Consider the following 14,017-nt stretch of genomic DNA (forward strand, 5'->3'; position numbering starts at 1 on the left):
CTCCTGTAACGCCTCTTGAAACCACTCATGCCGTTCTTTCTGTTCTTGACTCTGTGCTTGTAGTTGTTCTCGAAGTTCTTTCTTTAGCTCAATTGTCTCTCACTTTGTGCTTGTAGTAACTTCATGATTGCAGCCAGAGATGCCCTCTCCTGCTTAGCTTGGCTTCTAGTCTCCACGCCTACTGGCTCCATGTCGAATATTTGACTCACTGCAGCACTTTTTTATCGCAACACCTGACACCACTTGTTACATCCTCGTTGCACACTGCCACAGGTTCCAGCAGCAGTAGATCAGAATAGGAAAGATGTACCCCAGTGAATTGCTCCTCGTAGGATAAGCCTTTCAATGTACACAAGAGTAACTCAGGCATCATAATAGCACAGGCTTCTGGCAGTAATAATTATAATTTTCCAGGTAATTACACTGTCTGCTTCAATAATTTCACAAATGCCAGAGCTACACTGCCTTCACAAGAGCCACAAGTAACCTCACTCCTCTACTCACTCCCACCATCCGTTTTACAACCTTCCTTCCTACTCGAACGTTCCATGTACTCCTAACAGCAATGGAGTTCCAAGTCGGAGACATCCAAAATATTTCAGAACTTTCTTACATTATGTGGCACTCTAAATGTTTTAGCATACAAACTTACATTAAATCTGGATATTACATAATTTAAGAAACAGTCGTCCAATTAAAACATTATAGAGAGAAAAGAAAAAAGATTAATGCTTAACTTTATAAAATACCTCCGTTCACAACACCAGGCTACCTGGAAACTCTTACTAGCAGCTCAAAATGTGAGAGTTATCCAGAATTTTACATTATCGCCTTGCTAGCACTCCTGCATCTTAACACCATTTTTATCCCAATCCACAAAGCAAAAGAGTCTCCTTGGAAGCTGGTCAGTTAGGCTTCCACGAGGGTGTTGTCTTTATATTTCTCAGTTTGGCTGCAAAGCTACTGCTGAATAAATTTGTATGAATCTAAGATGAATAATAAAAAATCTTAACACGATGGAGCAAACAGAAATCACAGTTCAAATAATTACGTAAACAGGTAGGTTGAAAGATAAACTCTCATCCCCAGTATCACTTTTATGAACACCTTTAGTCATTGTGGATTATTTAATAGACATTTATAGATTTTTCACACATTCGTATCCTACAACTTATTGAAAAGAAAATAGCAATTGATACATTTGTCATAACTAGTTACCTCGCAACTGAATATACAGGATGACTACAATTGATATGCTTCAAAATGACAGCAGCCATAAGCAATAGCATTTCATGTATCCGTTTTCACCTCGCACTGAACAACTTATCAGCTCTATTTTATTGAAACCCAGATGAGTAAACACGAAAAACCAAGAGGAACATGATAACACAAACAGAAATAAAATATTAAAAATAGTAACTGAAGTAATGTCCTGTAAACACACATTCATGATAAGGCCATATTCAGATATTTAACCGATTGAACAATTCAGATTGCAGTTAAGAATTATTTCATGTTTATTGTTCAACGCTTCAAACACAACTATACAATTATAAGATATCAAACCAATGACAAGAATAATTTAGACCACCACCTTCTTTGTTGGCGTGGATGTAAATTTACTACCAGGCACTTTCCTTCCATTTAACACTCAGAACGAGAATGCATGAAACGAGCCTGGCTTCTCCCTATCCTTCACTTGGGTTGCCAAAGCCTATTTGTTGCTATCTTCAGTAAGCTAGGAAACACGTTCCAATAAAGTTTCATGCCATTTTATTTAATAGTTCCTGAGGAACTGATAGTTGTGCCAAGTGGCTTTGCCAAGGCTCAATGATATTTTTCATTAAAATTTTCACATACTATACTGTAGGTGCGTTTTGAAACTGTGCTATTGCAGGTGTTAATGTAAGTTTTCTTCACCCCAGGTGGTGTATGTGAGGATGCTATTGGAGCTTTTGCTAGTTTCCTTGACTGTGGTGGTGGCAGCTTGGTGGTACTCCAGGTGGCGCCACAGTTACTGGTCTTCAATGGGCATCCCAACAAAACCCGGCCTACCGTTTATTGGTAACTTACACGAAGGCCTCCTAATGCCTATATGGATTGCCTATGATCAAGTGAGTCACATAAGATTATTGGTAGCAATTATATATATTTCTCTACCATTTCAACTCTTATTAAATATACCACATAAAAACCAAGACAATGACTATAAACAGTGATACTGAAAGAAAAATTCACTGCTGGACAAGAATTTTATTGTAAGAAGTTGCATTATTCTTGCAGATGTACAAGAATTATGGTGGGTCGAAGTTATGTGGAAGATATGAAGGTTTTCGACCAGTGCTGGTTATTGGTGATCCAGATATTTTGAGGGATGTTTTGGTTAAGGACTTTGATCACTTCGTTGACAAACGATACTTTGGTAGCAAAGACGATAATGTGATGAAAGAGATGTTGATGAATAAAACTGGCGATGAATGGAAGATTCTGCGTTCCATCCTGTCACCAACCTTCTCCTCAGGCAAGATGAAGAAAATGTTCCCTCTTGTGTGTGACAAAGCCGATTTGCTCGTTTCCTCATGTCTTAAAGATGTAGCAGAGGATCCCAGTATCGACATGAAGGACAAGACTGGCAGGTTTACCATGGACACAATTGCTTCATGTGCCTTTGGTATAGAATGCAACTCTCTCACCCAAGAAAAGTCTGAGTTTGCGCTGTGGGCTGACAAATTTTTGTCCTTGTCACGAATGAAGTTTTTGCAATTTATTCTAACAGTTTTGTTTCCAAGGGTTGCCAGTGCAATTGGAATAAAGTTGTTTGCATCTGAAATTGAGTTCTTCAGTGAGGTTGCAAGAATGACTATCAAGTGTCGTGAGGCTGGCCAGAAGAGAGGCGACTTCTTAGACCTGATGCTGGAGGCGCGAGCTGAGGACAATGACTCTAAGAATACTACGTCAGCCAAACATGGTTAGGGCTTTGTGTATTTTATTCTTATTATGCTTCATTACTCTAATTCTCTGTGAGGTTATAGCCATTCTTTATGTAATCATTATCACTTTTAGTTTATTATTTTTTTTCTTGTAATTTGGGTCAGAATACTTAATCTGATAGCACGCTCCCATCTTGCTCTGTGCTGCATCTGCTCTATAACACCTCTGGATCTATGGTCAGCACACACCAACTTATCCCCTGTCTTCCTCGAAATATATTTGTCAGCAGCCTGGAGACTCAGTCCTTCTATATCTCCACACCCATCTCCCTGAGTCCATCATCCCAGCATGCCCAAACCAGTCCAGGATCCTCCTTTCTGCTTCCTTCCTGATGCTGTCCACGTCCAACCGCCTTCTCACCTCTTCTGATGATGTTTCGTGATCTGCCTTCACTCCACTTAATGATCAGAACATGCAAACGTCATTTTCTTCCAGCAGAGTAGCCAGGCCTTGAAAAATGGGGAAGGGAAGAGACGAGCACACTGTGCACACATTAAATAATCTAAAATTTCATATAAGGGAGCCAATAGGGATAAGTCAAGGTTCTAAGCCCCCCCCCCTCCTCTTATGGCAGCACCGTTGTTTTGTTCTGATATTAGTATCCCCTCTTTTACACGCAATGTTTGAATCCCATACGATATGACACTCCCATCAAAGGTGCCAAACTTTCCCTTTTGGACAATGAATGCACTCGAAATGCAAGGAGGGTAGCAGCTCTCAGAATCATTTTTAAGAACTACAGAACGAATCATTGGAGTTCTGATCAGCAACACACACACACACACACACACACACACACACACACACACACACACACACACACAAATTAGCCGATAAACGAATGTATGACTCATACCGTGGTTGTAGTTGGTGGCGAGTTTCATCCACACACTTTGATTCAGAGCTACCTACTTCTTCCTTCACCTTTATCATTCTTTTTTCTATATCTGCCCTTAGTCCTGTTATTTTATCACCTTTCTCTACACTTCATGTGAGGACTAAGTGACAATCGTAGTGGTTTCTTGTAATCCAGATACCATTTTATGGGCGGTATTTTATGGGCAATAACCGTATATCCAAGTAACGGGGTGATGTGGAGCCTACTACAGTGACCCTTTAACACTGGATAGAAATCTGCCAATGCGTTTTCCATCCAGGACATCCATCCAGGAACATACCTCCACATTCTTCCCTATGCCTCACTGTGGCAAGGCGTTGTCTGTGGCAAGGGAAGATCAATTCACTGCAAGAGACGGCCCTGCAGGAGCGTTTGCATGCTTGATGCTGTTGATGATTAGGCTCGGCCAGACAGATCGTCGCTGGTCAATAACAACACATACTGTTTGCACAATGTTGATGTTGTTGTGGCTGCATTGCAGTGTGGACAAAGTGCATTCTTTGCGAGTTGTATTTTGTGAAAGTGTTGTTGCAGAAAAGTGTGGTGATCGTGTAACACTATGGCCAGATATATTTCATGTCTCTCTTGATAAGATATTTTCTGACTATGATTTTGGCTGGTTGAAAGTTTACGATGAATGTGGTTTTTGTCTTGATGAAGGGATTGGATGGCTGTGGTGTTTATGTGTTTATAAGTTTGTAGTGTGGTGTTGTACGGAAGTGGGGGGGGGGGATGTTGCCGAGATGCTCTGTGTAGTGTTTAGCTTTGTGTGTGTGTGTGTGTGTGTGTGTGTGTGTGTGTGTGTGTGTGTGCATACGGTGATGTGATATGAATTAACAAGAGTGAAAAAAAAGCTTTGAGCTAATGCAATAAAGTGCCTGCCTCTCATATTTGCATGATCTTCAGTTGGAAGTGTTTTTTTCTTGTTGCAAGTTATATAGCTTTGTGTTTCTTTGCGCATTGTGTTTTTATTCACACGGGTTTGTTTTGTTTTATTTTTCAAATTTATGTATTTTTTAATGTTTATGGCTCAACATGGGTCACAAGAAGTAGAGTAGTTATACTGAAATGTTTAAACAGTTTTCAGACAGGTTTCTTTGTTTTGTCCAAAGATAGAGCATGTTAGTCTCTTCATGGCATCGAGTTTGCAGGATGCCTTTGAACTAATGTTACTCGTATGCTGAGAGAAAGCCATGTACTTGTCTAAAGTTGATCATATAATTTGGGGGTGTTTTCCCAGAGGCGGTGGCTGAATCGGTAGAGAGGCGGCCTGCAGTCCTGATGGACCCAGGTTTGAATCCCGGCTGGGGCAGGGAAAAGTTTAAGGATTTGAATTTCATAAAAAGCAGACTTTCCTGATCTACCAGATGACCCGCCGACACGTCGTAAAAATACCCCCGCTAAGACCAATACACCAGTCCTGTGTGAGACAGCCCTAGCATGTGTTCAGTGTGGACGGTGGGTGTTAGCGCCGAAGTGGTGACATGTGGAGGTGTAGGAGGACTACTAGGCCTTGGGATAGGCTACTGCCCCCGAGATATAGGCCCTGAAGCCTTTGCCCAGAGTCGGACAAAAAAAAAAAAAATGAATGATTAAAGTAAATCGTAAAAACTGAGGTGTTTTTTCCCAAAGAATGGTTAGATGAAAAGGGGTATTGGATGTTGTGTTTCAGATTCGTGCATTTATGGAGTGAAGAGGGTAATAGTCTCGTACGATTTCTTGAAATTGAGGCTGAATGAGGCATCTTGGGGGAAAAGCAAGCAACTTACTTCTTTTGGATTTTGAGGTGCTGAATACAACCAGGGGTGCTGCTAAGTGATATTTTGCCATTTAAGAGGTCAAATTAAAAGTCAAAGGTTATTTGGTGAATTGCGGGGTTTCCCGTTATATATGAGATAAGGCACTGCTAAAATCAACATAACTCCATCAATAATGCAGGTAGATAAGTCAGCTAGGTTTCATATTGTAGCAAAGGAAATTCTGTATTAGATGACATTATCATTTTATGATTTTTTTTCTCCACGATATTGGTACTTTAGGTAAAAACTGGAGTCAACTCCTCGAACCTTAAATTTAGTCCCTATTTTATTTTTATCTCCAGTAACTAAAAAAACTGTCAGTATAATGTCTTTCTCCTAGATTCCTTTGAAAGACTAATGTTCTGGGTAGTTTTTGCAAAAAAGGAACTGATGATCTCTCATAATTATAGGGTCTGAGATACAGAGGGCCATAATTGGACCGTTTTCCATACTTTTAAAAAATGACAGCATTTTTCTTTTTATCTGTATGTCATCCTCTGGTTATCATTCTTCGAGGGAGTGGAGCAAAGGTGGTTTTCCAAATGGTTCTTGGGTCCATGAAACAAGTAAGAAGCTAAATTATCAAATTACATTTGGTTCTTGACCTCTGCCCAAACTCCCCCCTTTTACCCCACCCTCACCCACACCCGGTTGACACCTCGAACCCCACTTTCACTGTACAGCATCGTTCGTTCGTGGATGAGGGGTTTCTCTTTTCTAACGGCACTCCTTTGCTGTATTCTTCTCTTCAGCTGGCAGATACGGACATAGAATTTTTGTCACTTGTTTTGTAGAAGGTCGGCATCCACAACGGGGTCCTTCATGCCCACTCGCGCCTGTATACACTCGTGACGTCTGTCGCTTTGAATTGCTTCATAAGTCCTCCACCTCTTCTTGCTCCTTTTCCTCTTTTGTTTTCATACCCACTCTTCTCTTCTACATCCTCACATTGTTTTCTTTTAATGTTCCTATGCTGTCTTGTCATTTCTTCCAACATTGTGCTGAGGTGGAAGTGGGATCGAGGTGAGGGGGCTTTCAGTGAAGGACCCCTCCCACCCACTCACATTTTCACCCTATGTTCTTACTCAGGATGTGATATGCCCACCTAATCTTGAACTACTGGATAGTGAGCGCTCATGTCTTGTCATAGATGGCCAGGCAACTGTTGTCTCCTTTGGTATACCTAGCAGGGCAAAGACATTTGCAGATTATGCTGATAGGTTTGTTGGCCACATTTTGAAATTTGGCAAAGTTCGACCGCATTGATGTTGCATTTGACCAGTACAGGGACTCTGGCACATCAATAAAAGAGGGAACTAGAGAAAGACGAAAGAAAACTTCACATCCTATTCGACGTTTGATAGAAAACCGAGAGGTTCCATTACTATCCAAGTGGGCTGATTTCCTGGCATTGTCCTACAACAAGAAGGATCTGTTTGCCTTTTTGTCAGATGAGCTAATTTCATTAGCTCCACCAGAGAAGCTCATGGTTTTTGCTGGTGGATTGAGGTTAGAGGTGAAAACAAATGACCCTCAGATGGATACAGCTAACTTGATATCTGACCACGAGGAGGCAGATACGCGTGTGATTTTGCATTGCATCAATTCCCCTGCTAAGCATATCTTTGTGCCTGCACGTGACACATAGACTGTTGTTCTACTGTTGGCGAATTATCACAGAATGTAGTGCAAAACTCTATGGGTGAAGGCTGGAACGTCAAAAAAGCCCAAGTACATCCCCATTCATGAGATTCATAAATCACTAGCATTTGAACAGCAAACACTTGAAGAACTCCTTGCATACCACGCAATAACTGGATGTGACACTGTCTTATTTCATGGGTCATTCTAAGAGGTCAGCCTGGACTGTGTTCTTAGAGAACCACAACCTGCTGTAGGATCTGGGGATCACTGGCACCATCTCAGATGAAGGGCTTCATAAGGCAGAGCAGTTCATCTGCAAAATCTACAAAGTCCCACATGACGCATGTGATATGGGAGGTGTGTACCTGTTCTCTAAGTTGAAATCACCAGAGTTGCTACCTCCAACTAGTGATGTGGCAAAGTTACATATACAAAGGGCCAATCTTCAATGCTTCATATGGCAACAAGCACATGTTCCCATCCCCTCACTGCCATTGCCAACTAACTGTGGCTGGGAGAATACTGATGGAAAAATGAGACCAGTCCTGTAGAGACATAGTTTCTTGTGGATGCACCAAGGGCTGCAATACTCACAAGTGCTCATGCAAGAGGGCAACCTTTCCTTGCACAGCTGCTTGCAGATGTAATGAGGGCGAGATGCATTGCAGGCAGTACAGTGATGTGTAATATAAGTTACCAGTTGGAATACAGACTTTATCAAAAGCAATTGTATGTTAATTTACGGGAGTTTAGAAGTTGACCCTTCGCATCACAGTCCCTGTATGAGAGATCATGGATTCCTTTAGTGCAAAAACTACCCACATCATTAGTCTTTCAAATGAATCTAGGACAAGTACATTACAGTATGTCAGGTTTTTAGTCAGTGGAGATCAAAATTAAGATAGGGACTAAGTATAAGGTTCCAAAGGTTCAAGCAAGTTTTTGACCTCAAGTACTCATATTATGGAGAGAAATCGTTAAATGATCATGTCACCTACTAAAGAATTTCCTTAGCTACAATATGAGACCAAGCTGACTTATCTACCTGCATTATTGATGGAGTTACGTTAATTTTAGCAGTGCCTTATCTCAATTATAACAGGAAACCCCGCAATTCACCAAATAACCTTTGACCTTTAATTTGACCCCTTAAATGGCAAAATATCGCTTAACATCATCCCTGGCCGTATTCAGCACCTCAAAATCCATAAGAAAAAGTAAGTTGCTTGCTTTTGCCCAAAAATGCCTCATTCAGCTTAAATATCCATCTTTTCCGAAAATTGTACTAGTCTGTAATGACTAATTTGATTGATGGGGCAATAATTCTATTTCGTCTGAACCAAATTCCTAGCGAGTATACTTAAATTTACTGCTGGAATTTTGCATAGTTAGGTTTGGAGTATTGTGAAACTATTGCCAAGTCGTAAGGATTTACTGAAAAGGGAGGGATTGGCATGTAATAGATGAAAATGTTAAAGAGTTATGATGAAAGGACTGAGCCCTGTGGAATACAACTGGCTAGTATTCATAGTTTAGACATTTGTTTTTTGTAGAGTATCCTGCCCTGTCTGCCTGAGAAAAAGTTGTCCAGCACTTCCTTTTTATCATTTTCCACCATTTTTGTGTCTAAGGGTTGTGTTTACCATGATGTTTTTTAGTAACGTGTCAATAACTTTGACTGTACTATTCAGATAGTTCTTAATAGTGTTGGTTTCTCGTTCAAGGCATCATATGTGAGTTAACTTCGTGAGGTGGGTGGTAATTGAATGTTTGATCGAAATCCAAGCTGCTAGTCAGACAGAGGAATGTGGGGGTGATGTTCTTTAAGATTAATTTTTTTTTATGGTTTTGAATGATGTGCATAGTAGAGATAATGGTCTCTATGATTCGGGACTATTAGGAGGTTTTCCTGGGTCTGATTATATTGATAACCGGCAGAGATACCCGGCGTTTCCTGGGCCAAAAGAAGAACACTCTGATTCTATTTGTCCTAGTTCAGTCTTTCTATTCCAGAAAGACCGTGTACCTCTTATGCTTTTGAAGAGGGATTATAAGACGTCCAGAAACTTCCTATTTCAGCTCTCGCAGACAAACATACAGTATTTGTGCACACTTGCTTACTTTTATCTGTGACCTGAAATGGCCTCTGACTGGTGACCTCAAATGACCTCGGAGGCCAACCTCACGATGCTTATGTCGGAACTTCAGGTCATGTGAGTCTCCATGCCAAAAATTGGGCTGCTGGGTCCAGTCGTTTGAGTGTGTATTGCCGGTGACCTCAAATGACCTCCAACTGGTGGCCTCTTTACATCAGAGGTCAACCTTGCATGGTCTATGTCCGAACTGGAGGTCATGTGAGTCTTCATGCCAAAAATTGGGCTGCAGGGGTACCTAGCATTTCCCTGGGCCAAATAGGCAAACGAACTAATGGTGACCTTAGATGACCCAGATCTGAATTTTGATCCCCCTAAAACCATTCTTTCATCAGCCTGAATCAGAAAATATATGGGTCTTAGAGTCTCTGGCCTTTGGCTTAGGCGTGATTGAAAGACACAATGTGGCTGTTTTATACAAGAAGATTGTTGCTTTCTTCTGGATATCAAAGATTTTATTGCGAGTCCAGAAGTTGAAAATTTTAGTAAGGGTGTTTATTGCCATAGGGCCAAGACATTATAACCCTTCTGTGGCCATGGGTCTGGACTTTTCTGTACACCCCAGGCCGATGAATGGGTTGAATTGTCAGTCCTAAATGAGAAAATTGCCCGTCCTCCGAGGCTAGGTTCTCCCACGGGAGATCAAAATGGAGGGTCTGATCCGATTAGCAACACTGAAGTTGAGTCGCAACTTCCACCTCCCACACCACGTGCATGGCTAAAAATGGAATCGTAATGCAGTTTCAAAACTACGAATAAGTCTAATTATTACGAATACAGAGACAGAGCAGAAGTAATTATGTTTACAGATGGGGGAAAACGTATTTTTTCCATAACAACGTAACAACACGTTCACCTTTCTATCATTTTACCTCGTTATTTTCGCAAAATATGTTGCTGTCTCGTAAACAGGGTGTTTGTGTGTGATTTGCAAGGGAGGAAAAAGATGATGTTTTCTGCCTGGGTCGAGATATTAGATTTAACTGTGTTTTTAGGCAAGGCCACGAGCAAAAAAATCTTACATCCACTCGTCATGGCAGCAGGTGGTGAACTGACAGATATGTGAGAGGGTGAAATGAAGGTCAGTCTCATGTCCTAGATGTTCGTTCACTTTCCGAAAGTTTTCACAGTTTTCTACAAGTCGCACTGCATCGAATAATTCAAACCATTACAACAAACCTGAGCAAATAGGTTAAGTTACCAAGACAAAAATGAATTTTTCACTTCTATCATGTCTTTCTTGTTTGTGCCCGTACTAATTGATAATCGTAAACAGGTGGTTGTGCATATTTTGCAAGAGAGGACAAGGATGATATTTTCTGCCTGGGTCGAGATAATGGGTGTAGTTGTGCTTGTTTAGGCATGGCCAGGAGCAATAAAATCGAAAATCCACTCATCACAGCAGCAGGCTCTGATCTGCTTGATGAGGTGTATGGGAGTGTAGTGTAGGTCAGTCTGAAGACGTTCAGAACGTTCATTCACTTCCCCAAATTTTTGCAGTTGTTTTATAGGGCGCACTCAAACGACGCCTGCAACCATTTATCAGTTAAACTTTATTCGACGCCGGCCGCCAAGGAGGGGTTAAGTGGATGGTTGGAGATGTTTGCATAATTGTTGATTTTGTTGTCCTTGGGAATTAAATGGAGGTGGTGCTTGTATGTTTCCTTCAATTTTTCTAATTTTGTAAATGGCTATTTGACTCTTCATTTTTGTTGCATTTTCATTCATAATAATTGATAGAATTGCTTGTTTGTTCATTCCTGGCGAGAATGATTTTGTAACTGCCCAGGAGAACTTCGTGAGTTGGGGAATGCAAGGCTTTGGATGTGCTGATATTTCTTAATGCCTTCCGGAACTTGCTCCAGTTTTTTATGATAAAGGGTGCCCAGAAAGTTATTCCAATTTCCTTGAATATGTGTTTTATAAGTTAATAAAATTATGCTGTTGTTTGGGTTCTGCAAGATTAAAGGCTCTGCTTGGGAGGGCTGAGTCTTACCTTTTAGTTTGTGTCTGTCTTTGGTGAGGTATTTAATTTGAGGGGAGAAAATGGGGTTCAAGTTTTTGGTGTTGCTACTAGGGATAAGAAATTTGCTGGATTTTGTAATTTTTTTGAGGGTGGTGATAAGTTGTCAGTGTTTTCAAAAGAATCTAGGGTAAAACTTTCTATTCTGTGCTCCATGTCTTTAGTGAATTGTCTCCAATTTGCCTTCACTTAGTTAGTAAAGGTATTCCTCTCTTTGTACGGTTTTGCTTTAATTATGTATGACAAGATGATGGGGAGGTGGTCTGATTATGCTTGTTTGTCTGGTGTTGGGTTACACAGAGTAAAGTCTGGGAAGGAGTCTGACGCATAGCATCAGTGTGGTCGTGTTGGAGTGTGATGGATATTTAGAACAGAAGTTCCCAAACTTTTCTTGGTCGTTCGTCACCTTTGACAGAAAATCCTTGATGATATACCCACCTCCCTGCTATGAAAGGAGGGAATTATCCCCTTTTATTGAGTATTTAACTCTAAATTATTGAGTTACCTAATATTTGTGGTACTCTTTAATGTATATTGTGATTTTTACAAAGTGTGGGGAATATTTTAGGTTTTTTTACATTTGTGTAGTCTGATATTTATTTTACGGACAGAATTGTGGCGCTGTTTATAAAGATCCCATTTTAAGCAATACGTGATGTGGGGTGATGCAGCCCCTCATAGGGAAAAAAAGAACCAAGAATCAGAATCAATATTTTGATAAATCCTCTTCTACATTACACATTCTTAATAAAGAAAAAATATAAAGGGCTAGTAAAATAATGAAAAAAATGCATTTTTATGGGGGAGGAAATACTACCTCTACCAAAAAATATACCCTCCCCCTCTCAAAAAAAAAAAAAATAAAAAAAAATAATAATAATAATCCTTCCCCATGGACACCCCTGCCCTTCCAGTGGCAGTGCGATGACTGATGATGACTTGAGTGGACTGGCAGGCATGGTGGTGAAGACACATCTCCAGACGAGATAAGGGAAATGTTTTTTATTTTTTTTTTTCGAGATATAGGAAATTCCATATGGTTTATTAATCCCTCTGTAAACCTTGTATATATGAAGTCTGAGTACTCTGTGTACTTATGTATTTATTTATCTTCGTATTTATGTCCACATTTATTTATTTACTTCATCTCTGTTTTGTAGTAGGTGGGGGCGCTCACCATGCACTCACTCGATGTAGTGCTACTCTCGGGTGTCTGCCCTTTCCTCTCCGCCATCCTTCTTTCCTTCCAACCACTTCGATCTTTCTTTCTTTCAGTCTTTCCTCATCATTCTGCCAACGGGTGACTTTACACTCCCTCTTCTGTCTTTCTTTCCTTCATTCTTTCCTCTTCCTTCTGCCTGTGGGTGACTCTACACTGAGTGACAAGCCAAATGGTTTCTTGTACACCAGGAAACCACTTACTACGCTGGGTGGTAGACATAACCAAATTTTGGCGCCTGGTGGTTTAGTGGGAAATTATTGCGCACCAGTCGGATTAAGCCGGTGAAGGTTTATATCCAAGGGGTAGTTGGGGTTTATTGCTCACGTAATGCCACTAAGGGATGAGTGAGGCTGGTCACTCTCACCTTAAATGTCAGGACCAACTGCCTAGCCCCGGGTTCCTACGCTCCTCATGGGGCAAAGTAGGATTGGATGATGGATGGATGGATCATTATTGTTTATATTTAATTGTTTTATTTACTGATGAAAATCATTTTGAAAGTATCTTCACATGTATGTATTATTGCAGCCAGGAGTTGTTAGCCACCCTCGTCCAGCCAACCCGTGTATGTGGCAGCGTCGCATTCATGAGCACAGAAGTTGCCTGCGATGCATTTCTGTCGAAAAATATCCCTTCAGCTTTGGGCTTGTACTAATGGATAAAGCAATAGTAATATTTACTCTGGTTTGACTCTGATAACACGAATATATCACATTTGATTATATGATAACTTCTTTCTCGTATAGAGCCAAGCAAGCGACAAATATGTATATTTGGTTCCACTCCACGGTTTCCTGTAGGTTTGAACCAGCGAACACAGAGAGAAACAAGTTCGAAACATTCATTTGTTATCAGGAGAGAGAGAGAGAGAGAGAGAGAGAGAGAGAGAGAGAGAGAGAGAGTTGTGGGTGCCTGTGAATTTTAGAGGAATGAGGTGGAGAAATGAGGTGCTCAACACAGTTAAACAGGGATTTTTCCTTTCGTTGCAGTTGGCTTTCTATGCCTAAGTGACTAAATGAAGGTAAATTATGAAATATAATAACTGGATGATGAAGTAGTAATAGGGTCTGGCTAATTGTTGTTTGGTCCAAGGTGTGCAGTGGTAAGCCTAATTCCAGGCAACGGTCGCTGTTAAAAGTTAGATATTTTAAGTCCTATCTATTTTAAATATCTCCATGTATGTTTGCAGTACGCGTATGTCCCTATGGACCTATTTTCACTCCATGAATATTTTTATCAATGGACATTTTCACCATTCGGAACAATATCCCCCAAGGACCTATTTTC

At 40.6% G+C, this 14,017-nt stretch overlaps 1 protein-coding gene across 1 annotated transcript in view; it reads left to right on the forward strand.

Annotated features, from left to right (window-relative positions):
* Positions 1 to 304: 304 nt before the first annotated feature.
* LOC145412357 (cytochrome P450 3A11-like) overlaps positions 305 to 14,017 on the forward strand; it is a 70,056-nt gene continuing 56,343 nt past the window's right edge. The window contains exons 1-4 of the mRNA XM_080282246.1: positions 305 to 314; positions 768 to 904; positions 1,926 to 2,114; positions 2,284 to 2,968. Coding sequence (XP_080138372.1) covers positions 305 to 314; positions 768 to 904; positions 1,926 to 2,114; positions 2,284 to 2,968 — 1,021 coding nt within the window. The remainder of the gene's footprint in view (positions 315 to 767; positions 905 to 1,925; positions 2,115 to 2,283; positions 2,969 to 14,017) is intronic.

The sequence above is a fragment of the Coenobita brevimanus genome, chromosome 93 (assembly GCF_032717465.1).
Source record: "Coenobita brevimanus isolate Jiangsu-jjx chromosome 93, ASM3271746v2, whole genome shotgun sequence".
In the NCBI taxonomy this organism is placed as follows: Eukaryota; Metazoa; Arthropoda; class Malacostraca; order Decapoda; family Coenobitidae; genus Coenobita; species Coenobita brevimanus.